We start from the raw sequence: 27,408 nt of genomic DNA on the forward strand, positions 1-27,408 counted from the left end.
GGAACATGGGAGGTCTTCACATCTTCTAAAGTCTTCTTGAATTTCTTTTTTAATGTTATATAGTTTTCATTGTAGAGGACTTTCACCTCTTTTGTTAGATTGATTACTATTTTATTCTGGGGGAACTATTGGGAATAGGATAGTGTTCCTAATTTTTTTTTTTTAAGCAGATTCATCATTCAACTACAGGCATGTGATTGATTTATGAGTGCTGATATTATATCTTGCTACTTTGCTGAATTCATTTGTGAATACTATAAATGTTCTGGTCAAGTTATTTGGTTGTTTTAAGTATAGGATCAGTTGTCAGCAAACAGATAATTTGAGCTTTTCTATTCCTACTCATATCCCTTTTCTGGCCTGATAACTCTGACTAGAGTTTCAAGGAATATGTTGAATAGGAGTGGTAAAAGGGGGTATCCTTGTCTTGTTTCTATTTTTAGAGGAAATGCTTTCTGTTTTTCTCCATTCAGGATAAGGCTGGCCCTGGGTTTGTCATATATAGCCTTTACATGTTGAGGTAAATTCCTTCTATTCCTAGTTTTTGTGTCCTAAACATAAATGGGTGCTGTCCTTTTTCTAATGCTTTTTCTGCATATATTGAGATAATTATATGGTTCTTGATCTTGGTACTATTTATGTGGTGAATTACATTTATTGATTTCTATATGTGGAACCAATCTTTGCATCCTTGGGATAATAGCTGCTTGATCATGGTGAATTGTCTTTTTAATGTGTTTTTATACGCAGTTTTCCAGTATCTTAGGAAGAATTTTTGCATTTATATTCATCAAGGATTTGGGGTCTGAAGTTTTCTTTTCTTGATATGTCTTGATCTGTTTTTAGTATCAGGGTGATACTGGTTCTGTTGAATGAGTTTGGCAGTGTTTCCTCCTTTTCTAGTTCATAAAATACTTTGAGGACAACTGGAATTATTTCTTCTTGAAAGGTCTGGTAGAACTTAGCTGAGCATTCATGCAGTCCCAGGCTTTTCTTTGTTGGAAGGCTTTTGATAGCTGCTTCAATTCCATTTCTTGATATTGATCTGTTTAAATTTTCTATTCTCATTGCTCAATTTGGGTAGATCATCTGTCTCTTTGTCTCTAGGAATCTGTCAATATCTTCAAGATTTTCTAGCTTATTGGAGTATAAATTCCAAAATAGTTTCTAATGATCCTCTAGATTTTAGTAGTGTATGTGGTTATATTTCCTTTATATCTTGAATTTTGTCAATTTGAGTGTTTTCTTCTTTCTTTGGGTTAGTTTGGCTAAGGAATTATAAATCTTGCTTACTATTTAAAAAAATCCAACACTTAATTTTCTTGATCTTTTGTATTATTTTTTAGTCTCAATTTCATTGATTTCAGCTCTGATTTTAACTATTAACTGTCTTCTACTGATCTGGGGGTTGGTTCTTTTTCTAAGGCCTTGAAATGTAATGTTAGATTATTTGGTGTCTTTCTGGATTTTTGATGAATGAACTCAATGTTATAAACTTCCCTCTTAGAACTGCCTTCATACTGTCCCAGAGACTTTGATGTTGTATCACTATTCTCATTTACTTCTATGATTTTTTTATTTCTCTCTTGATTTCTTTGCTATCCATTCATCACTCAAAGAGTATTATTTATCTCCAGGTGTTAGAGTGGTTTTTGTCTTTTATCCTATCATTGATTTCTAATGTCTTTCCATTATGATCTAATAGGATATAAAGTATTATTATCTCTATTTTTTGAATCTGCTAAGATTTACTCTGACCTAAAATAGGGTCTATTACAGAAAATGTTCCATGTGCTGCTGAGAAGAAAGTGAATTCAGTTGTTGATGAAAGAAATATTCTATAGATGTCTGTTAGGTCCATATTATTAATTGTATTTTTTTTATTAGTTGTTCGAAACATTACAAAGTTCTTGACATATCATATTTCATACATTTGATTCAAGCGGATTATGAACTCCTATTTTTACCCTATATACATATTGCAGATTCACACCGGTTACACATCCACTTTTTTACCTACTGCCATACTAGTGTATGTTGTATTCTGCTGCCTTTCCTATCCTCTACTATCCCCCTCCCCTCCCCTTCCCTCCCCTCCCCTCCCTTCCTTTCTTCTCTCCCTACCCCATCTACTGTAATTCATTTCTCTCTCTTGTTTTTTTCCCCTTTCCCCTCACTTCCTCTTATATGTAATTTTGTATAACAATGAGGGTCTCCTTCCTTTACCATGCAATTTCCCTTCTGTCTCTCTTTCCATCCCCTGTATTTTTCAGTTCCATAGAATCTTTATTTTATGTTTAATTTAAGCAGTAGTAAGGGAGGTGTGTTAAATTCACCCAGTATTATTATACTGAGGTTTATTTGATTTTTTAATAATTTTTATTTGTCTTAATTAATATTGAGAAGGGTTTGTTTTATGTATGTAGATGTACCATTGTTTGGGGTAGAACTATTTCCAATTCTTATTTCTTGTTGTTGTATGATTCCCTTAAGTAATATGTAGTGACCTTCTTTTCTCTTATTAATTTTGGCTTGAAGTTTACTTTATCTGACATGAGAACAGTTACCCTGCTTGTTTACAAGTACCATTTGAACAGTGTTTTTCCCAGGCTTTCAATTTTGGTCTGTGGATGTCTATGCCTGTGAGGTCAGACTTTTGCAGACAGCATAATTGTTGGATCTTGTCTTTTAATCAAATCTTCCATATTTTAAGACTTTAGACCTTTTCTATTCAATGTTATTATAGAGAGATATTTATTTCTTGCCATTCTGACTTATTTCTAATATATAATTTGAACTTGATTTTCCTTTGACTATTCTTCTATATTCTTCTAGTATAATTCCTCTCTATGCTGGTTTTCATGTTTTGTTTCTTGACTTCATGAAATATTTTATTGCGTATGTTTTGTAGTGCGGGCTTTCTAGTGATGAATTCTTTTAGCTTCTGTTCACCATGAAAGATTTTTATTTATCTTCAAAACTGAAGTTTAATTTTTCCGGGTATAGTATTTTGGGTTGGCATCCTTTTTTTTTTTTTTTTTTTTTTTTTAAAGAGCTTGATATATATCATTCCAAGCCCTCCTAGCTTTTAGGGTCTGAGTTCAGAAATCAGTTGAAATCTGAATTGGTTTACCTCTAATGTGACCAGATGTTTTTCTCTTGCAGCTTTAAAAATTCTATCCATATTCTGTATGTTAGACATTTCCATTATAACGTGTCTTCAAGTGGCTTTATTGTGATTTTGTATATTTGGAGTCCTATACACCATTTGTACTTGAATTTCCATTTAATTTTTAATATTTCAAAAGTTCTCTGTTATTATTTCATTGAAAAGATTGTGCATCTTTCCATCTCAGTGATTCTTCATCTATCCCAATGAGCTTTTATTTCAATGACTCTTAAATTTGGCCTGTTAATGTTATCTCAGGTTTCTTGAATATTCTGTTCCACTGCAGGGGACTTCCTATGGTTTGATTTGCAGCAGTCTAGGCATGAGGGAATGCTATGTTGATTTTAGGGGGTGACTGGACTGCTAACAGTTCCACAAGATGGCAGTGGACCCCCCAGCTCAGCTTTATTTTCACAATTTGAAGTTTGATCTGTCTTAATCACCCTGCTGAGATCATCATGCTTTAAATGTTGCCTCCCTTTCTAAATGTTTTAAAGTGGGTGAGCTTATGAGATTTTCTGCCTCCCCTGTTGCCCCTTCCCTGTGTCCCTCACTCTGGTTCAGGTTTGGGGTTAGGGAACTCTGTTTATTTTCTGCTCTGGTAACTGATATTCAAGTCTCTCCAGGTCTCAGACTTTGTAATACTGAGCCACCTATTCTGCTTTTCTATCATTTTATGTGCTGTGAATAGAATGGGAATCACTGTGTAGCTCCCTTCTGCCATCTTCCAAATCCATGATTTAAAATAAACTTTTTCTATGAAGCTATACCCATCATTAGAATGAATATCAACACTGAAATACAATATATTGTACTCACATTGTACTATGGTTAAGTAAAAATATTATTAAAGAAAAAGGGTATACTGAGACCAACTTGGGTACAAAACTTACATGAAGTTGAAATGGTCTTAAAATAAATCAGAGTTCCTGGATATAGAAAGCACTATGTGCAGAAAAGTACAGACACACCAGATAGTGTGCTACTTATGGCTACAACTTTGATTGGTCTCACCAACCATTTGAATGCTCTCATTTTTAAATTTATTTATTTATTTATAGTAGTTGCATTTTTACATATGGTACAGACATGGAGCACAATTTCTCATTCTTCTGGCTGAGGTTCATAGTCACTCCAGCATTATAATCATACATGTATATGGGGCAATAATGTCTGTCTCATTTATAGAAAAAGCTTTCTGTATTCCCTTCTCGCTGCTGATGACCTGTAAAGAGTTTCATATGGTTTGTATATGGGTTATTCCCCAAACATTTTGCAGGGTTCATGTGTTAAGAGCCTCCTCCTTGGTGTGACGAGGAGGTACTGTGGAACCTTTAAGAGGTGCCGGTTAGTCAGAGGTAATTAGGTCAATGAATGTGCTGCTCTCAGAAGAATTGATGCAGTTCTCATGGGACCCTTATTAGTTTTACAATTTTAGGAAGGAAAAGTTTATTTTAGGCTCATGGGTTCAAGTGGTTGTAGTAAAAAATAAGCCTGGCCCCTCCCAAGTCCCTGATTTCCTGTCTCACCATGTTACTTCTCCTTGTAGCACATGCTCCCACCATGATGTGATCCACTAGAATATGATGCAGTGTATGGGTGTGTGCGCACACATAGGGCAGGGGTGGGGGCTGAAAGCATCTCTAGAACCAGCATCACACTGTTTGTACGTTCCAAAAATTGAGCTACATAAAACTTTTTCCTTTATACTTTATTCAGCCTCATGTCTTTCATTGTGGCAACAGAAAATGGATTCGTAACAGATACCAGGATATTTTTACAAACTCATTCAAATGATTTCCTTATATTTGAAAGAACCCCAATAACATAAGGGTACATTCAAGTTAGTGTTATCCTTATCCTTTCTTCTGCTGATCCACATGTCCCCAGTGGGAGTCCCCAGCTGCATTTCCACTCCACAGCTCCAGAACAAGTAACAGTTGAGTGCCCTAAACATAATGTATTAACACGGTGCCAACATGGAAGACATGGCTGTGAAGTTAGCATCAACAATTGTAGGATGCTCTGCTGCACAGGGCTAGAGCTCCTTTGACAGCTGTGTTTTACCACAGCAGATATAAATCTTCTATGACATCAACTGAGAAACAAAACCAATGCTGACAGAGAATATATGACAACCAAAGGATGTTTTTCCTTCATAACTGACAGTAGGACATTATTCATTTTGAAAACCACCTCCATTTGATCGAAACTCTCAAATCTTTTTAAAAAATGCTTGTCAAATAAATATTATATGACAATACAAACATCCATGCCAAAAATCTCAGGCAAGACTCAGGAGACAAAAGCACATTCCACTTTGTAAAATAATGCTATTTGATGTTGTCAAGAGCACTCAATCCTCCATCACAAGGGCGCACCCCTCTCCCCTGAAATTCCCTGGATTTAAAAATAGAATTCCAAAAGGAAAGATTTAAGGAAAGGAGAAAAAAAATAACAGGAGTATAGAAATATGAGTAAGCACACAAGCAAAGGCCAAAAGAAAAGAAAGCAAGTAAATGGAGAGGAGTAAAATCAGAAGAATGAGACTGAATGTTCCTATGTACGTTACCTCACTACATTAAAAAATAATCCTTGAGATAGGTACTACTGTCCTTATTTTACCAGGAAGAAAACGGACTCAATGCGATTTAAGTAACTCGCCATGACACACAGGTAATCTGTGTCATTGTTTGGATTTGTACTCTAGCATGCCTCATCATTTCCCATAAAACCATGCACCATAATCATCCTGAAATGAATGTTTTCAAACTCTAAAATTCTGAATTCTTGAACCATTCTATTACTCTGTGATCTCACTTATATGTGGAAACTAAAGAAATCAAACTCACAGCAGCAGAGGGCACAATAGCTGCCAGACACTGGGGGATGTGGGAAAAGGAGAAACAAACAAAGGGTACAGAATTTTAGATTTAAGATGAGCAAGCTCTGGAGAACCGATTGCCCTGAAAATTCTGGCAAAAGCTTTGCAGGAGCTGACCCACTGTCTCTTCACAGCAATACATAAGGCTTCATTGCTGCTGTGTCCCCAGATGACATTGGTGCCTCACTGATTCCACAGGGCTGATATGATCAGGGCAAAGGTCTGCATAGCAGGATGGAAGGGGCCTCAGGCCTCTACTAGCCGGATAGACTGTGCCATGAGTCAAATGTAAGGGTAGTAACAGCTGAGAGTAAAAACATTTCTTCTGAATGTACAGGTGTTTTAGTCAGCTTTTTCACTTCTGAAAAAAAAATTTAGGAAGGAAAAGATTATTTTAGGTTCATGGTTTCAGAGGTCTCAGTTCATGGACAGCAGGCTCCATTCCTTGAGGCTCAAAGTGAGGCAGAATACCATGAAAGAAGAAGGTGATGGTGGGAAGCAGCTTATATGACCAGGAAGCAGAGAGAGAATCCTCCTCCCCAGATACAAAATATATATCCCAAAGGCATGCCCCCAATGACATACCTCCTTCAGCCACACCCTACCTGCCTATAGTTACCACTCAGTTAATAACATCAGGGGATTAATTTGCTCATTGGGTTAAAGCCCTCATAACCCAGTCATTTTGCCCCTGAGCCTTCTTACAAATGATCTTTTGGGGTATACTTCACATTCAAACCATAACAATAGGTTAAGAAGTTTGCATGTGATACTTGACATCAGTAAAGTATCCTGACCTCAGGATTCAGTTCTGGCTCCAAAACATGGCAGGTCCTAAAAAAGCAGTCTTCAAAACTCATGCACTTTCTCAAGTAATTCTGGAAAACTATTTGACATTTTTACACATTCTTAAGTGGGCATGTAGAAATTTTTAGCAGAAATTTAGTAAGATGCAAAGAGTATAATTTCTGGTGCATTATTAACACCGATATTTATCATGATGCCACTCTTAAGTAGATTCAATGCTATATAACTATTGTAACAGTATGATCCCTCACCATCCTGAGAAAGTATCGGAACAATCTATTATAACAAAAATTTGCATTATTCCTTTTTTCCTTAAACTTTTATTTTAATTCCACTCTCCAAGGAACTTTTATCTGTCAACACATTTTATTGATTACTTTTATGATAATCATCTACACCAAATTTATATATAAAGAATTTTCTCTTGATTTTAAGAATCTAGAACTAAAATTACTGAATTTAATTTTTATTTGAATTACTTGTAGACTCAAGTGATCCAAAATAAATATATCACAAATAAACATTTATAATTAATACAAAAAGTAAATTAGTTTTTTAGATATTCATCTCAGTGAAATGGATAGTTCTGTTTTCTAATTAGTTCATATACCCACAGGTGTCTTATATTTAATTATAGACTGAGGCAGAGTTTGGAATCAATTTTAATCCATATTTTTGTTTTTCAGTTGTTAATCTCTAAGAAAATAAGTATTGGGGAGCATTATGAAAAAAATATCTATCAATTTCTTTCTATCCTCTGTAAGTGTCCCCAAGCCATACAATGACCAATAAGAAAAAACTATTTTTTAATTGGTTAATAGTTGAAGACTTGAATAAATCCTTCACCAACTTTGCTGAAAGCAAAGCAGTAGGTTGATAAGATGATTAGTGGAACCAGAAGCAAATTTCAATTCCTCTATAGCTAGAATTGAAGCAGAAAGAGAACAGCTGATTAGAGAGGTGTATAACAGAGGGAATGCACTAAGACACAATACTGGATAGTCAGTGACTTAGAAGGACTCAGAAATTCCAGTTACTGAACAGAAAACAGAAAGGAATTCGTTAATCCCAAATCTTGACCAAGGCAGGTCAGTATGGAGGGGTCACAAAGCAAAAGAGGGAGAGGCAAAACTGAGAAGCTTACTTTGAAAACAATGCTAGAAAAGAAAGTAAAACTGAGTTAAGCCAGGAAAGAAGTTGGAAAAACACTAGGGAAACAAGAATTGCACAGTTGATCTCAAATTGCTGGCAGAAAACTGTGGTGGTCAAGCATTTTGCAGAGACCATGCCTAAGCCTGATCTGCTGGAAGGAATTAAATCTGCATAGCTTTACCCCAGCTAGAAATAACAGCAAATATTATCATAGGTAACACCTCTGAAATGAGTAACCAGTGTGGTGGGATCCCAGCTAACTGCAGGTTGCCTAGCCTCCTACACTTACTGCTGACAAGCAGAATGGAACAGAGCAGACAGAGAACAAGTTATCTCAGAGAACAAGTTATCTTGCAGCCCATGGGAAGCAGCAAGTGCCTCAGTTGCCGCAGATGCAGCTACAGGAGTCCCAGATGCTGGCTGCAACCATGTATGCCCCAGAAGCATCCTGCAGAAGTACATCACTAAAGGGTAGTCTCTACTGAGCATACCCAGCAGCACCAAACAATGTGTGTGTCTTGGCTGCCAGCTGAAGCCCATATGCTTCACCATGTGTATGCCTAAGATGCAGACCACCAAATGTACTCTGGCTGGGTCATGCCAACTGAGCCTCTACCCTGGGCTGCCCAGTGCCCCTGCTGCTAGGCTGCTGCCTTCTGCCATGGGCTGCAATGCCCTATGTACCCTGATATCTACAAGAGTGAGCACACACACCTGTTTGGACAGCTGGAGCAGATCTGACTGGTAGGATACAGAAAATTAGGGAATGTTTCCTCTGATCCCCCATAGACCTATTAGGATCCAAAGGATGGAGAAAGCCTCTTAGATTCATGGCAGAGGTGAGCAGAATGAGGTTTGCAAGGATAGATTCCATGACATAAGCTCTTTGCAGTTTTGGAAAACAATGATAACAAAAACAACAAAAGCTAAACCAGATGGAGGGACAAACTTAATATATAGCTCTCCAACCCAACAGAATTTTGGCTGGTATGGCTGCAATCTCTATGTTCAGAAAAACATAAAGGTCAACCTGAGGTGCTATGAACATTTATCTAACCTCCCCAAACCTGATAGAATCCAAGTTGGGAAGGCCCAATAAGAAATCCTTCTGTCTCAAACAGCTCAGAAAGAAATAATTTAAGATTCTTTAATGCTAGTTTTTTTAATATTATCTTCTGTATTGATTTGATAGAATCTCCTTAATATAATTTTATATATTTATTTTAATGTTTTAATGAATTAATTGGACTTAACCTTTTCCTCCTTGTTCATTTTTATACTCTTGCCTCTCTCTTCTTGAATTATATTCTTCTACCCCTATCACATTTTCTTTCCTTTTCATCCCCTTTATAGTTGAAGAGAAGTTTTACTTCAATACCTAATCATTCAGCTGATTCTAATTTCCACTTTTGGATTAACGGGGTTGTGAGAACATTTTCAATAAACTTTGAAGGTTATTAGTTTATAGTTTTGCTCTAAAATGGTCACAGTTACTAGTGATTATTATCTCTTCTCAAAGCTATGCTTGGGACTGATTATAGATCCATGATTATGTTGAGTGATTTTTTAGATGTATCCCCTGCTTGGAGCACATAAGTAAAGGAAAAGCAATTCCATATAAAATCCTTTATATAACAGTGGAAGAGATATCCATTATATAAAATGCAAAAATATTAATAGATAAATACAGGAAACATGAGAGAACTAGGTAACAAGATGCTTCTAATAGTTCATAACACTCTGACAACTGATTCTGTAGACGATGAAATGGAAGAAATGCCACAGAAAGAATTCAGAATTTATTGTTAAAATTATCAATGAACTAAAAGAAGATCTAAGGAATGAACAAAGGGATAAATGCAGGAAATAAAAGAACATTTCAATAAAGAAAGAGAAACTCTTAAAAGGACAAAACAGAAGTCCTATTGGTAAAGAGAACAATCCAACAAGAAGAAATAATGACTGCACGTATTTATCTCCCACAAGTTTGTGCACCTAATTTCATAAAACAAACACTACTACACATAAAGGGTCAGATAGAACCCAATACATTAATAATGGGTAATTTCAATACAACCCTGTCAAAAATAGTCATGTCATCCATATATAAAATCAACAAAGGTATTATATAGTTAAAACTTACTATAGACAAATGAACTTAACAGGTCTATAGAATATATGATCCAATGACAACTGAATATACTTTTCAGCAGCCCATAGAACTTTCTCCCAGATCACATTATAAGTCATAAAGAAGTCTTAGCAATTGTAAAAATTCTGAAATAACTCCTTTCATTTATTTTCTGATCATAGTGAAGTGAAATAAGAAATCAACAACAAGAAAAACTACACAACACCTGGATGATGAGTGGGTCAGTGAAGAAACCAGAAAAATAATTTACAAATTCTTAAGAGTTATAATGAGAATTGAAATATAACCTACAAGGACCCGTGGAGCACAATAAGGCTGCTTAAGTAGAAAGTTTATAGCAATGAGTAGCTACATTAAAAAATCAGAATTATCTCAAATAACTTAATGATACACCTTAAGGTCTTAGAAAAACAAGTACAAATAAATCCCAAAACCCATAATAAAGATTAAAGTCAAAATAAATAGAGAATAAAAAAATACAAAGGATCAATAAAGCAACAATTCAATTCTATAAAAAGATAAACAAGACTGATAAACCATTAGCCAAATTAACTAAAAGAATGGGAGAAAAGATTAAAATTAATAAAATTACAGGTGAAAAGGGGGCATCATAACACATACCACTAAAATCCAAAAGGATCACTAGGGACTATTTTGAAAATCTATAGTACAGCAAATGGGATGAATTTCTAGCCATACTCAACCATCCAAAACTGAACCAAGAGAATACAGAAAACCTAGAAAGACAAATAGCATGTATGAAATTGAGGCAGCAATAAAAACAAAACAAAACAAACAAAAAACAACAACAAAAAAAGAACAAAAACTACAACACCAACAACAAAAACAACAAAATATTTCCCAAGAAAGAAGAGCCCTGGGCCAGGTGAATTCACAGCTGAATTTTACCAGATCTTTGAACAGAAAAGAACACAAATAGTCCTCCAATTATTCAATGAAATAGAATGGGAGGAAACACTTCCAAACTTGTCCTATAAAGCCAGAATCACACTAATATCAAGCGCACTCGCGTACACACACACACACACACACACACTCTCTGAACCTACTAAGAAAGAAATCAGGAAAACAACTCCATTTACAATAGCCTGAAATATGTCTAGAAATAAATTTAACCGAAGAGCTTAAATTACAGAACATTGAAAAAAGAAAGATGAAAATTACAGAACACTGGAAAAAGAAAGAAGAAGATGGAAAATGGAAAGACCTCCCATGTTTATGGACAGGCAGAATTAATATTGTCAGAATGGTGATATTACCAAAGATTTAATGCAATCTCCAGCAAGACACATTGAATTTCTTTAGAGCATTGAAAATAGCCCTAAGTTGTATACGAAAGAATAAAAGACTAGGAATTGCCAAACCAATTCTGAGTGATAGAAGAAATTCTACAGTCATCACAGTATCTGATTATAAATTACACTACAGAGTGACAGTAACAAAAATTGCATGGTACTGGTGTAAAGACACATAGACAAGTGGAATAGAACAGAGACACATAGACAAACTCATACAGATACAGTCATCTTATTCATTCTCCCCCCATTTCTTATTGATTCTTTTTAGTTATACATATCAATAGGATTCATTTTGACATAATTATAAAACCAGGGAATATAATTTGTTCTAATTTAGTCCCTAGTACTTCACCATGCCCTCGTCCCTCCCCCGTTCCTTTCCCTCTACTATACTGATTTTTCTTCTGTTTTATTACAGTTTCATTTTTAAAAATCAGTGTCTTTGTGGATATTTACAAAGTTACCAAAAACATATGTTGGACAACAAATGGTGATGGGAAAACTGGATATCCATTTGTGGAAGAATGAAACTAAATCTGTATTGCACTGCAAAAAGTCGACTCAAAACAGATCAAAGACCTAGGAATTATACCAGAAATTTGGCTACTGCTAGAATATAACGTAGTATCAATACTCTAACATGTAGACATAGGCATTGAACTCCTCAGTAGGATACCTGTAGCTAAGGAAATAATACTAAGAATCTATAAATGGGATTGCATCAAATTAAAAAGCTTCTACAGAGCAAAGGAATCAAAAGTAGAATAGAGAGCCTATAGAACAGGAGAATACCTTTGTCAGCTACTCTCCTGACAGAGTATTACATACAGAATATATAAAGAAAAGCAAAAAGCAAAAAATCTAATCCAATCAATAAATGGACAAATGAACTAAACAGATATTTCTCCATAGAAAAAACAAATTGATAACAATTATATGAAAAAAATGCTTGACATCTTTATACATTGGGAAAATGTAAATCAAAACCACATTGAGATGTCATCTCCTTATAGTGACTGATTTCATTTCTCTTCAATCAGTGTGGAAATAATGAAGCACACAAATAATAAATGTTAACAAGGATGCAAGGAAAGAATTAACCCTTATGCACTGCTGGTGAAAATGGAAATCAGTGTGGAGTTTCCATAAAAGACTAGGAATGGAACCACCATATGATTCAGCTATGCCACTCCTGGGTGTTTACCACAAAGAATTAAAGTTAGCATATTATACAGATACAGGCATACCCATATTTATAGCAGCACGACTCACAATATTCAAGTCATGGAACCAGCTTACCTGTCCTCCAACTAATGAATGAATAAGGAAAATACTGTGTGTATGTATGTGTGTGTATATACAGATACACACACACATAGACCCACACACACAAAATGGGGTTTTATTCAGCCATAAAGAAGAATAAAATTATGTCATTGGCAAGAAAAATGGATGGAACTGAAGAATATCATATTAAGTAAAACAAGCCAGAACTTAAGGAAAAAAGAAAGAAAGAAAATGGAAAGGAGACAAATAAAATAGAGAAAAGGGTTGGAGGAGAGAAGAGGGTAAATTTGGGGGGAGGCACTTAGGAATGTACTTGGGAATGTAATTGATCAATCAATGTGTTAGATGCAGGAATTAATATGCCAAAGGAAACCCACTGTTCCTATAATTGTTATGCATCAATAAAAACTATCTAAAAAGCCAAGTAGTGTCTGTCAACAGATGACTAGAGAAAGACAACATGGCAAATCTACACAATGGAATTTTACTCAGCCATGAAGAAATTACGTCATTTGCTGGTAAATGGATGGAGACAGAGAACATTATACTAAGTGAAATAAGTCAGACTCAGAATGTCAAAGGTAGAATGTTTTCTTTCACATGAGGAAGCCAGAGAGTTTAAAAAAAGGTGGGGGGCGGGGGGATATCATCAAAATAGAAGGGAATCAATAGAGAAATGGGGATTGAAAGGGAGGTAGGAGAGGAGGGCAAGGGGAGGCACTGGGGAACAAAATGAACTAAATCATGCTTTATTCATGTGTGAATATATCACAATGAATTTCACTTTTATGTATAATTACAATGCACTAATTTTTTTTTTTTTAAAAAGGAGGGAGACAACTAGGGTAGAAGAGTAGGATTGGAGGAGTGAAGAGGGCAGCTTCTGGGGAATGAGACTGATCAAATAAAGTTATGTACATGCATGAATATAGCACAATGAATACCATTAGCACATATAATAGACCAAAAATCATAAAAAGTAAAAGTATTAGAAGCTAATTTGTAAAGAAAAATTATTATATCATCTTTATATCATCTGTCATTAACTTTCTCAAAATTAACAATAATGTTTTTCCTTTTGAATGGCTCTTAAGGGTTTTCTACACTGGGACAAGGTACCATAGGAAAGTCTGGGTGAGAAATATACCTTTTTTTTTTTTTTTTAAGTGGAAGTAGGGTCACTTTGAAAAGGAGACTGAGGAACAGAAGGCCATGTCTTTTACAAAAGAGCTTTTGGTAATGATACCTAAGTAACAAGAGAAGTCATGTGAGTTCTCTTAAAAGGACACTTGTGCCTATGTAGCCCGTGGGAAGATGTCTTATTTATCCAGGGGGTCTCACATATCAATTTAACAAACACCGGCCTAGCCAGAACAGCTCATGTCCAGATGTGTTTGTAAGAACTCCAGACTAAAGTGAGCACATCCAAGAAACAGAACTAACTGCATTTTTAAAGGTAACACATTTTCCATGGAATTTCTAGGGAAAATGGAGCTTGCAATGGGGAAAAGACCATACCACTCACCCCCCGCCCCGCTACACACACACACACACAAACACACATGCTGTGTTACCATAAATGGTAGATACAGCACTTTAACTAGATTACTAAGCAGCTATACAGTCACATGACTGGCTAGTGCTCATGGGAAAACAGGAGATACCATATACAGACCTTGTCTTCAAGGAGCTTACAGGTTATGGGCCATCTCCTAAGGAAATGAAATGCAAGCAGGAAGAGGATATGTGGGTTATATTATTAAAGCAGTAACTCAGAGGGAGAGCAAAGAGGACAGCCACAGGGTGCATCATTCTGTGAGGGAAGGTGTATTATCAGAAGTGCTTGGATGTGGAGTGAGGGATTTATTCTAAGAACTGCAGCAGAGAAGATTTTTATGTGTGCATTTGCCATAACAGACAGCAATGGCTAATGAGAAGGACGATATACAAAGACATTTTCTCCTTCTCTTCTTCCAAACCAGACCTATAGAAACCAGCATGAATGAGCAGGCAAAACAAAATCGGTGAGGAAAATGAACTCAGCACTGTTTCCCCACCACAGGTTTTTGGGTGGGCTGGAGGGGCAAGATAAATCTTAGAAATGTGTAAGTTCCATTGAAGCTAGCCTGAAACTGTTAATACCTACACATATTATTTAATACTTCAAAGTGACAAAAAAAGCTTGGTGTCTGTTAAGATGTCTTCAAGGGGTGTTGGAAATGTAATCCTGAGGTCCTAGAAGATAGTGCAAGGATAAAAATGAAGTTTGCTACTTATGCCCTGCCAAACTCAATAACTGGCTCAGTAACTGGTTACATAAATCAAATGAAGCAATAACAACTATAAGAGACTGATCTTAACAAAAAAAAAAGTCACATAGTATAAGGATAAGTTATGGGCAAGCTGTAAATCCACCACAAGAATGATAGTAATCATAATTATTTAAATGTCTTTCCAAACTGCCTCACTGCTGTTTCTCATTGGAGCCGAGGAGTACTTTCAGACAGCATCTGGAACCTTAATCCACCATATTTTTGTGTTTAATTATGAGGATCCACAGATTAGAACTTTCTTTACTCATGAATAAATTCTCAATGAATTTCTGTGTTGGGCCAATGTTTGTCTCTTCAGGCTTCATTTTATTCTGCACCACCAGTATCAGTCTTAGAGACATGTTACTTCTAGTGAATTTAATAAGGGGAAGCAATCTGTCATAATTTTAAAGACGGAAATGAGAAAAGGCAAAACTTGGGTGCAGTCTGAGTGTCACTTTACTTCATTAAAAACAGACACACTTTTTGGTGTATCATGTAAAAATTTATTCTATCTCTAATCTATAAAGATAGTTGACCAAAGAATCATACTTCAAAAATAATTCTGATGTTAATAAATTAAAGTGAAAACTAATATGCTTTTTAGAAGCATCATTAGCTTCTTTCAGTTACATGTAGAATGTACTTAACCTCTTTCAAACACTTGTTTCAGTATCTTGTCATTCTGATAAGTTTTCCATTTGTAGCCGCAACATTCTTTCAATAGTCAGGTAGATGATTACAATTCTGGCTAAGAATTTAAAGTTTCCAGAAATATGTACTGGAGACTGTATTTCCCATCATTTTCATGAGGTATAAGAATATTCTGTATTCGTATCCATAAATATACTTCTCTAATGATGCAACTCATCAGTTTTTCTTGCCTTTTTATCTTAATGGTTTCAGAGAGAGGAAAGCAGATCCAATAAACTTCTAATAAAACAGCTCTATGGGACAAAGAAGAGACATGGATGTGGCATAAAAACTGTGTTGCTTGCTGGTGGTTGTTTGGTTGTTGTTGTTTTTTTTTAAACAAATAAATGCAACCGATATTTAAGTTATCATTCTGTCGGTATACTTTATTTTTATTATTGTGGTATTCTGTTGTACAGTGAAATATTTGAAAAGGTTAGATCTCATTCTGCATGTTATTCTTTGTATTTAATAATCAAATTCCTTGCCTTTATTTCCCTAGTATCAAGGTCTACGTAGAACCTGCATAAGGCATTATTAACTAGAGGTATGCAACATGTGTTCACCATGGGAAAGGAATGAGCCATAAAAATCAGTACATGTCAGGGAGTTCAAAACTATGACAAAATCATAACAAATTTCCCCTTCCCCACTAATGGTTCCTCTTATATTCTCCATTTCCTTTTAGGTGGTATCATTAAGGGTACCAGCTAAAGCTGAAATTAATGAAATGTCCGGCAATGAGCAAATGCAATTAAAGGGTGGCAACAGCACTTCTGTACCTCATTCACAGAGAATGGAAATTCCTTGGTTCACTGACACTATAAAATGACAACTTAAAAATCCATGAATAATATAGTTTTATCCATAACTGAAAAATACAATCTATCTGCATTCCCTCTCGTATATTAAAAAAAGTAAAAAATGAAAATTAAACCTTTCCAAATTAAATTGCTTTACCACCACTCTTCATAAGTCAAACTTGTCTATCAACCCCAGTTTTACTGGATCCCAGGTCCTACATTCTAAGTTATTCACCAGCTTCACATGCAGTTTCCACTTAATTGCTGGCAGGAAATCTGAACTACAGGAATGAAAGGCAATGGTTAGAAATCTTGATTAAGTTTATTGGAAATATGGACTAAATAAGGCACTTTAATTAGTATCAGACAGAAGGACGAATTGATCTCCAACAAAGCACAAACTGTTGAAGCAATAAAATTTAGGAAACGTGTCTGAAGCATAATTCCTGATGATGATGAATCTCTTTCCTGCTGTGCAAGACGATTTAGGGATGAAAATACCCACACTACTGAGAAGCTGCAGTTGGTCAGCAGTCAGGACATAACATTTCTAAGGTAAAATCGCCCCTGGGAAACAACTATCAATGCAAATCTTGTAATTCATTTTAAAAGTTGACTCTGTTCATGGAAAAACACAAAAGCTATTTTTGTCTAATTTCCTTATGGAAAGAGTAATCAAAAAAAGACTACTGGGGCCTTGCTGTAATATTTTCTTTCTTGATAGCCAAGTATTTTAATACATTTACATTGTTTATGTAACATATCCCCTATTATCAGAATCTCTTTATGAATACATTATAAGTATTGTAAAAATTTAATGAAGAACAGTCTATAAAAACTTTTATTATTTTTGAAAAATCAGTGTCAAAGTAGCTACTCAGATAAAAGCCAATTTATTTAATTGCACAAATATTTAAGTATAAATTAAATACAAGATTTTGTAGCAATTATGCTAAGCCAAAAAAAATAAGCCACATACAGGCTAAATATTGAATGACTCCATGTTTATAAAATATCCAGGAAAAGTACAATTATAGAGCTCAAAACTGGATGAGTGGTTTTCTGAAACTGTGAGTGGGTGCAGGAATAGACTGCCAATGGGCATGACAAATCTTCAAATTGTGTCTTAAACCCGAATTTGTGATGAGAGTTGCACAAGTGGAAGGTTTTATTTTATTTAACTTGCAAGGGATGAATTTTGTTAGATATATATTATATCTAAATAAAATGATTTTAAAAGATTCTGTAGAATGAAATATGGTTTCATTCTACACCATGTTTCTTAGAGCTATTCCACTTCCTCAAAGTCTAATAGACAAGTAGGGTACATTTGATCAACTAATGTAAGTGCCACTGAAGAGCTTCACAAATACACTAGTATGCTTCCAGGGGTGACAAGGCCTCAACTCCCTCCTTCACTGGGGTGCTATGGTGAGACTTGGAGCATCATTTCCTTCAGCTAAGAAGCTTCTTCCATTGATTTCCTTGACTATATACATAGCATGCTTTGCTGATCAAAGGCTCCTTGCTGGATGAAAATGAAGTAGACTATCAACACATATGGGGGAGCTAAGGCAGAGCAGAGAAGGACTTTTATAGACATTTATAGCTGTAATTACAACTTAAGAAAGAAGAGAGCAAATGAAAAGCCAAACTTTCCACCTGAAGGCAGTGTAAACAAAATAAATAAATGAATAAATAAACTAGACCTAAAGGAAAAGAAGGATGTGAATAATGTAAAGTGAAAATTATTTAAAAAGAGAATGTGGACATGAGAACCAATGAAATGAATGTTTACAAAATATCAAGAAAAATGAGCAAAACTTTAGCTTGATTGAGAAAAAAGAAAAAAAAATAAACCATGCTCAGAAATTAAAGAAAGAATATAATGGCCAACTTAAAAACAAACAGAAAGGTTATAAATAAATACTGTAAAGAACTTTATGGCAATAAATGAGCTAACCTAGGTAAATTGACAAATTCCAAGAAAGATGTAAAATCCTGTAACTAACTGAAGAAGAAAGAAGACCTGAAAAATCTGTAACAGATAAAAAGACTTAATTAGTAATCAGAGAATTATTCTCAAAGAAAAGCTCATGCCCAGATAAAGTCACTGGTGAAGTCTATGAAACATTGAAAAAAAGAGTAGAAATTCTTCATATTCTTCCAAAACCTAAATAGAAAAAGAGGAGGGACTATATCCAAACTCATTCAACAAGGTCACTAGTATCCTGATACAAAATAATAAATTTTGTTAGATATATATTATATCTAAATAGGATAATATGAACAATAGCTCTTATGACCACAGAAGCAAAAATCCTAAACAAAGTTCCAGAAAACCAAATGCAGTAATGAAAATAATCATACGTTATAGCCAAGTAGAAATTATGCAAGGGATACAAAGTTGTTTTAATAACTGAAAATCATCTAGTGTTATATACCATACTGTTAGAATAAAAACCAAAAATCATATGATTATCTTAACAGATGCAGAAAAAGCATTTGACAAAATCATACACCCTTCATGATTGAAAGCATTCAACAAACCTGGAAGAGAAACTAAATTCCTCAGAATGATAAGGGTTTCTCTGAAAAACCTACAGCTAGCATCATACTTAATTCTGAAAAATTATAGCCTTCCTTCCTATGATCCAGAAGAAGACATGGATGTCTTTCCTTTCTACATTTAACTGATTTTGCACTAGAGGACAATTAGGCAAGAAAATGAAATAACAAGCATCCATACTGTACAGAAGAAATGAAATAATCTCTATATTCAGATGACATCTTCTTGTATATAAAAAGGCCTGAAAAAATCCACTAAAGTTAAAATTAATAAACAAGCACAGCAAGACAACAGCATGCAATATCAATATATGAGCATCAATTGTACTTCTATGTGTTTGTAATGAATGATACAAAAATGAAATTAAGGAAACAATTCCAATTTTAAAAATTTAATAAATTTTTAAATAAATTTATTTATTTATAAATTTAAATAAATTTAAAAAGATTAAACTAGAAATACACATAACAAAAGAAATACAAAATTTATAATTTAAAAATTATAAAACACTGTTAAAAAAATTCAATGTCTAAATGCATGGATAGACACCCATGCTCACAAGTCAAAGACTTATTACTAAGATGGCAATAGTGTCCAAACTGTCCTATAGATTCAGGTGCAATTTGTATCAGAATCTCAGCTGGGAAGCTTTGCAGACTCTTTGCAAAAATTGATACACTGATCCTAGAATTTATATGAAATTTCACAACAGACAAAAACATCTAGAAAAAGAACATAATGAAATGATTTGTGCTCCTGATTTCCAAACTTACTATAAAGCAATAGTATTCAAAACAGTGTGGTAACGGCATAAAAGTAGACATATAAATCAACAGAATAACATTCAGAGTCCAGAATAAATTCATGTATCACTAGTCAATTGATTTTCAAAAGGGGTAAAATAAAATTTAATGAGAAAAGAAAAGTTTATTCAACAAATGTTTCTGAGACAATTGAATAGTCACATGCAAAAGAAATAAGTTGGACCTTTATATTACATGCACTATGCACAAAAACAAACTTAAAATGGGTCAGTTGCCTAAATGTAAGGGTCAAAATTATAAAAATCTTAGGAAAAAGTCTAGAATCTAGAATATATAAGCACTCTTAGAACTTGACAACCAGAAGACAAGCAGCTTAATTTAAATAAGTGTCAAAGGACTTGAATAGACATTTCTCCAAAGACCATATACAAATGACTAATAAAGCACATGAAAAGACATTCTATATCATTAGTTATTAAACAAAATGAAAATAACACAAATACCATTTTACATCTACTAGCAAGGGTATAACAGAGAGGGAAGAAGGGAGTGGGAAGGAGAGAGAGACAGAAGTACTGCCGAAAATGTAGAGAAACTAAAACCCTAATACACTGCTGGCAAGAAAGTAAATCATGTCACCATTGTGAAAAACAATTTGGCAGTTCCTCAAAAACATAGAATTGAACATAGAATCACCATATGTCCCGGCAATTCTGCATCCAGGTATGTAAACCAAATATGAAAAATGAGGACTTCGTTACTTGAATATCCATGTTAATTATAGCATTTTTTCACAGTAGCCAAAATGTAGAAATGGTCCAAGCATCCATCATCCAAAATGAACGGATAAGCAAGGTGTGAGTTATCAAAATGCCTGAAGTCCCTATACCTGCTTCAACAGGTACACTATGCTACATGAAAGAAGCCAGTCAGCTCACACATTAAAAAGTGATGAGCCAGAGATGATCTATTTCTTACTGGGTCATCTAAAGGGAAGTCGTGTATACTCAGGAATTGGTTTTTCAGTTGAGCTTCTTAATGTCACAGATCCAGCTCTGCGAAGAAGCGAGGAGACTGGAGGCAGAGGAGGAGCAAGTGCTATGACAGGGAGGGGCTGGCAGGTGTTTGAGGGGTTGTATGAAATCCAGGGCACACCAAGGGCAGTGGACCATGGGAACAGAGGGAGAAGAAAGGTGCCAGAGGTAATAAGAGACAGAGGCAGACATGTAGGGCTTTGTATGGCAGGGTAAAAAGTGTCAACCTGCTTCTTCTCAACACCATAATGCTCTGTGCACATCTCTCCTGCTATGCTCTATTCTGCTAGAGTGCCCTCTCTAAAGAAATGCACATTTCTGGTTCATTGGTTCATTCTTCATCTTCAGTGACTAACCAATGCTAGTCAGGACCTCAGCAAAGGATTTCTGGAAACACAGGCTACATACTAATGTTAAGAAAAGAGAAAACCCTTTCCGAAAACGTAAGCTACTTTAAATAAAGATCAAATGGAAGAAAAACAATGTTTTCAAAAGGCAATGTTCAAAGGAGGGACAAGCTAGGGTCAACTGAATCCCTCAAGCTATACTGGTTATTTCTCACAGAGACTACAGTGTTTCCCAAGTTTGAATCCGTTGAAGAGAACATCTTCCATATTTAATTAAACTCATGCCCAGAATTTGAAACATTAAACTGTCAGCAAAAACAGCTTTATTGTCTCTGATTATTGTATAGCAGTCATTAATTAGTTCTCTAACTCAAGTTTACTCACAGAAATATTCTAAGTCATTGTGCAGCACTCCAGTATCAGAATCTACCTTTATCTCACCACAAAACCATTAACATAAAAAGAGTGAAGTTATAGAGTGCAATCCCAGTAATTCAAACAGGATTATGCACTACCTTTTAAGGAACACGTGGCAACACTCATGCTTTCTTTATAAATGACTTACAAACATTTTACTGCATAATGATTAGCTTCACACCTGCATGTTGAACTCTGTTTGTACTACACAGGGATTCTGCCACAGTCCTAATTAGAGCATCATTATCCAGAAAAGCGCACAGCAATTTCTAACACAGGTGAGACAAAGCTAGTCAAATAGCAGTTTCGAAGTGAAATACCCTACAGTTTTGCAGATAAATAAAGCATGTTTCTTTGGAAGCAAAAACATTTTTTTTTTTTGACTAGCTTACTGTGGCCTTGAGGCTTCTGCCTGGTCTGTCTGCAGTTTTTCTCCTCCTTCCACCTCCATTGTGCAGTAAACAATTCGATTTGGAGCAACTGATTTCAAACCTTGCACTTCCATTATGACAATCTAAAGAAAAAAATGATTTTAAAATAATATGTCAAGTTGATAGTATTCAGCAACTCACAAAAAAATAGCAACATAAACTGCAATTACGAAGAAAGACCCATTGAAAAATTTGTTTGATAGCATTGCTAGGATTTTGCCTTCTTTATAATATACCTCTATTTATCCAAGGTATAGTAAATGACTATTTTGAGGCAGTTTGGTTTCTGAAGAAATAACTCATTATTGCTCTTAAAAAAAGTAAGGTTAAAGATCCTAAGAATTAGCCTCAGCAAAGTAAGTGAACTTAGATCTTAACAAATTAGAGCAAGTTTGAATGAAGTAGGGCAGAAGCACAAATAAAAATTCAATGAAAATAAGAGGAGTACACGCTGTGCTCCACAGAGAGTGACATGGGGCATTTATTATCAGAGACATGGTCAGGTGATACCAATTCATTGATATCAACACATGACTGAACTTTTATATACTCACATATTTTAAATGACTATTATGATTCATAAAAGAATTTTATCTATGGCTGCTGTATTTCACATTATCAAAATATAATAGAAACTATAAATTGCCACTGAACATTTTAATATTAGCTTGATGAAGAAAAATTTTTTTTCAATCCATTAAAGGGATGTACTAATTTAATGCAGAACACTGGAAAATCATGGGAAAACTAATATTCCTTTTATATCTATAACTCTTGGGTGAAAGGGAAACATTTTTTAAATTGAGCTTTTTGTTTGCTTAAAAGGCTATCAATCCTATAATACCATAACTCAACATTCTTATTGGATGTAGACATAAAATATGAATGTTATTTTCTACAGTGTTTTCAATCAAAATTTGCATTATGAACTTTTATAAATTCTTAAAACAATTTATAAAATCAATTCAAAGGCATTTTATGTATGTGAATGAATTTCATTATTGATTGCATGTTATGTTTATACAAATAACAGTATTCACACTACATAGCAATCAAAATATATACCCAAAACATCATTGCTATCACTTATTAATCATTTAATATATAACTACAGACATAATTTCATAGAACTGTGATATGAACCTTTATACAAACAATTTCAAAGAAATTGTATAAACAAACTGCTAACTTTCTAGCTCTAGAAAAAGAAGAAGGGTTATGTTTGTAAATACAAATGCATATTTTGTTTTGTTTTTATTAAAACCTGGAAAACTGATCACTAAAATAAGAAGATCAAACTCAGAAAGGCCTCCTTCCTCAATCAGGGTTATGTAATTTTGTCACACTGAAATGTATGGTAATATATTAATAAAAATAAGGACTGGGTGAAAATAGACTAAGAATTATTGAAGAATTGATGGAGAATAATATCATCTTTCACAGATGCTATAATATTCATGGAAATGGGGATAAAGTACTAAATCCTGATTTTAAAAAAAATAGTTTTTTTTTTCTTTTGTGAGGGATACCGGGAATCAAATTCATGGCCTCATGCAAGGCACTCTATCACTGAGCTACACTCCAATCCCCCCAAGTTAGGTATTTCTAATAATTCAAGTGTCTAATTAGTAACACTGAAATTGGGTACTTTTAGTAAAACTAATCAGATATTGAGACAAATGAAACATATAACAATGCTGACTAAAAAACAACTACATTTGGACTTAACCACCATGACTCCACTTTTTAAAATCAATGACAAATTTTTTCATGGTCACTTAATATGCGTCACTTAATACTTGTGTTCCACAAGTCTAGAAATGCTAACAGCATTGGTTCATGTTTTGGATTACTGTTCACACACTGCAACTTCTTCTGCATTTTATTTAATAGAGTGTGGGTAAGAAGAAAGGAGACATCTGCTTGGTGTCATTTCTATCCCCTCTAATACAAGATACTGTAAAAAAACCATCCAAAAACCACAAAACAAACAGCATTCCAGCCCTCAAAACAATACCCCATCTCTGCCAGGAAGGTTTTATCCTGAAGATTTGCCACTTTCTAAAGATGTAAGTTCTGTGATGAATTTATACATTTAAATACAACAACACAACTTAGATCTTCCAAGAGCAGGGAAACAAAGCTAGTCTCTCAATCACTAGTGATAAAGACAGCCAAGAATACCATGGACCATCAACTAACACAATTTTCTATTTCAACCAATTCCCGAAAAAACTTGATAATGGAACTTCAGAAAATAAAATTGATCTATGGTGCATCTTCTCTTCTCAATCTCTCCGTGCCTGATGTAATAGGGATATAACAGACAAAGCTATCGGTCTTAGAAGCAAAAAGAAGGAAGGCACTAGTTAACAGGCTTCTGAGCAATATATCGACCAAGGAGTTATGTGACAATAAATTAAGCATGCGTATTTCGTGAGATAGTGATGCTGGCAGTATGGCAAAATCAGGGACCATATATCACACATACAGAGGAAGGGCTGCTAGTCTAATGTCAATGAAGAAACTCAATGTGAAAATCCAACTCTAACCATGATATATATATATATATATATATATATATATATATCTCCAGTACAGCTGCTTATGGACTCATAACTTCATAGATGAATGTTTGCTTCTCTAGTTTTACTTCAGTATTTAATTTTAACATATCAATGCATGGTTTAGTTTTCTGAGAATTAGCTTCTATTATTCTTTCTAAAGACTTCATGAACGGAAACATAAACCTGTATGTTAGATGCTTTTTGAATACCATAAAAATCTTAATTCAATAAATATTTATTGAGTGAAATGTATGCCCAGTACTGGTTTGGTGCTTTTGATATCTCAGAAAAAAACAACAAAGAAAAATATGTATTTTTCTTGAAGGTCATACTGGAGAAGGGAAAACCAGATAATAAGCGTAGTATATAAGTGAACTATGTTTTAGACAATAAATGCTGTGGCAAAAATTGAGCTTGGTGAGAGAATGGAGAGATGGGCAGTAATTCTAAAGAGAAGGTGAAATGTGAGCAAAGTTTTTCAAATCTTCACTTTAATTCCTTATACATTATTCCTAGGATCCTTATTCAATTCTTTAAAAAGACTCCTCCACTGAAGCAGTTTGAAGCCTGACTAATGAAATGTGAGAGCTTTATTTAAATTGGATTAAATGCTTGCCTGTCTGAGTTTTCATTGCTGAAATCTGGGGTCTGAGGAACAAGACACCATGGGCTTGCCTTATGTCTTAGGCTCTTCAAACTAGAAGACCAGCCAGCTATTCTCTCAGGTATTGTAGGGATATGTACTGGAGAGTTGTCACTTAATATAATTTCATTTTGTTCGTAGACATGAAACTCCTAGATAAAATACTATGAATACCTGAGAATGGATTTCTTTATGCTACGGTAGCAAAATATCTGCCTAAGACAGACACAATAATAGAGGCTGTCAAAACACTTTTATAAATATGCAAGTTTCTCAGACAACACAGATGCAAGTTTTAGCTTTATTCTTCTAACATCATTATATTATAAACTGAGCTGCTCCCTTTAACATACTGACAATAAGCTACAGAATAACAATTCATAGTTGCATTTACACATTAATTCATAGTTTAATTTTATTTTCATGAGAGAAAATAGAATACCTAAGTTAATTATTTATAATTGTTGAAGACTTTTGAACAATGAGAAAATGTGCTGAATTGGTTTGTTCTGTTGTGAATGCTTAAATATGTAGATAATAGATTTATACATCATAAAATTTGCTCTACAAATTAATTTTTCCATTAATTTGTATGCTGAATTCTTATTAAAATGTAACATTATAATTAAGTTATTGATTTTTTGGTGTAAAATTTAAAAAAATAAAGCATTAGCACCTTTTGAGTCAGCAAGATTTGTGACAGGAAATGATGAGGAAATTCTTCTTGTAATATACTATGTAGTTTCGAATTAAACACCCTTACGTTATGTGAGGAAAGAGACTGAGAAGAAATTCAGTAGGAAGGCCACTTGGCAGAGTCATTAAGTGAACCAGAATGAAGTTTTGAGTTCAAAGAAAGCCATACATTTCTACTCTGACACTAGGTTTAATTCATTAATACACAAAGTCTGGAAGTTAAAAAAGTGAGAGGCAATTGTTTTTTTCTCAAGCTTGAAGTTGAAAAAAAATGGAAGAAAAAGAGCAACTGTAGACATTTGCTTTTTCTGCCATTGACTAAGCAGATTTAATATCAACTAGAAATCTAAGACACTACCTCCTAAGACTGTATGTACTTTTTCAATCAGCAAATGCAAATAACAGTATTGGGGACCAGTGGAGACAGAATGTGACAATATAAGGAAGGAGCTTAGGAGCTTTATAAGCATCAATAAGAATTTTGAAAGAGCTACAAATTTAAGCTAGACATTGCTAGTATTTACTTATTGAACAGAAATTATGGGGAGAAAAAAAAGCTGGGGTTTAAGACAAATGATTTAATACTACTCATTAGTATGATATAAACTTTTACTTTGTACTTCATGTAAGTTCTTTCTTTTATGTATTAAGGATGCTTGTATTATGTGTGTATGTTGAGGTATATAAACCCGTATTCATATACCTAGTCATATATATAATCATATACCTAGATTAGAGAAGAAGAAATGTAATCATGAAAGGTATAAATATGCAGCTGTATCAAGAATTATCAGTGTCTTTCATTTTCAGGGATTTGTTTAAAAAGGATGAAACTCTAAAGTTTTGGGGAACACAATTTTAAATGCATGTCATTTGTTCTTGTTCTCCATAATATTTGCTGTGCCTATAATGAAACTGGAAATCCTAGAAATGAATTTTGTATTTCTTATCATATATAATACTGAATATTGTATTGTGTTTTACTTGATTTGATTCTAGAAAGATGATTCCATAAGTGAAGTACATTAAAAACAAAGTTAATCTCAATTTGACTTTTAAATCAGATTTCCACCCAAGTGTATTTTGGTACATACTATATCAATGAACTTACACTACTTTAACTGGCAAAAAATTGTGCCTCAAAAATTTTTATTATTTATTTATTTATTTATTTATTTTTTTAATTTTTTATTTTTTATTGGTTGTTCAAAACATTACACAGCTCATGACATATCATCTTCCATACATTTGATTCAAGTGGGTTATGAACTCCCATTTTTTACCCCAAATACAAGTTGCAGAATCACATCGGTTACACATCCACATTTTTACATAATACCATATTAGTGACTGTTGTATTCT

The 27,408-nt window shown here is 34.2% G+C and overlaps 1 protein-coding gene across 1 annotated transcript in view; it reads right to left on the minus strand.

Annotated features, from left to right (window-relative positions):
• Positions 1–27,408, minus strand: part of Cadps2 (calcium dependent secretion activator 2) — a 511,596-nt gene that overhangs the window by 263,028 nt on the left and 221,160 nt on the right. Inside the window, 1 exon segment of the mRNA XM_048786046.1 lies at positions 22,102–22,223. Within this exon segment, the coding sequence (XP_048642003.1) occupies positions 22,102–22,223 (122 nt within the window).

Source organism: Marmota marmota, unplaced genomic scaffold (assembly GCF_001458135.2).
Source record: "Marmota marmota marmota unplaced genomic scaffold, marMar, whole genome shotgun sequence".
NCBI classification, from domain to species: domain Eukaryota; kingdom Metazoa; phylum Chordata; class Mammalia; order Rodentia; family Sciuridae; genus Marmota; species Marmota marmota.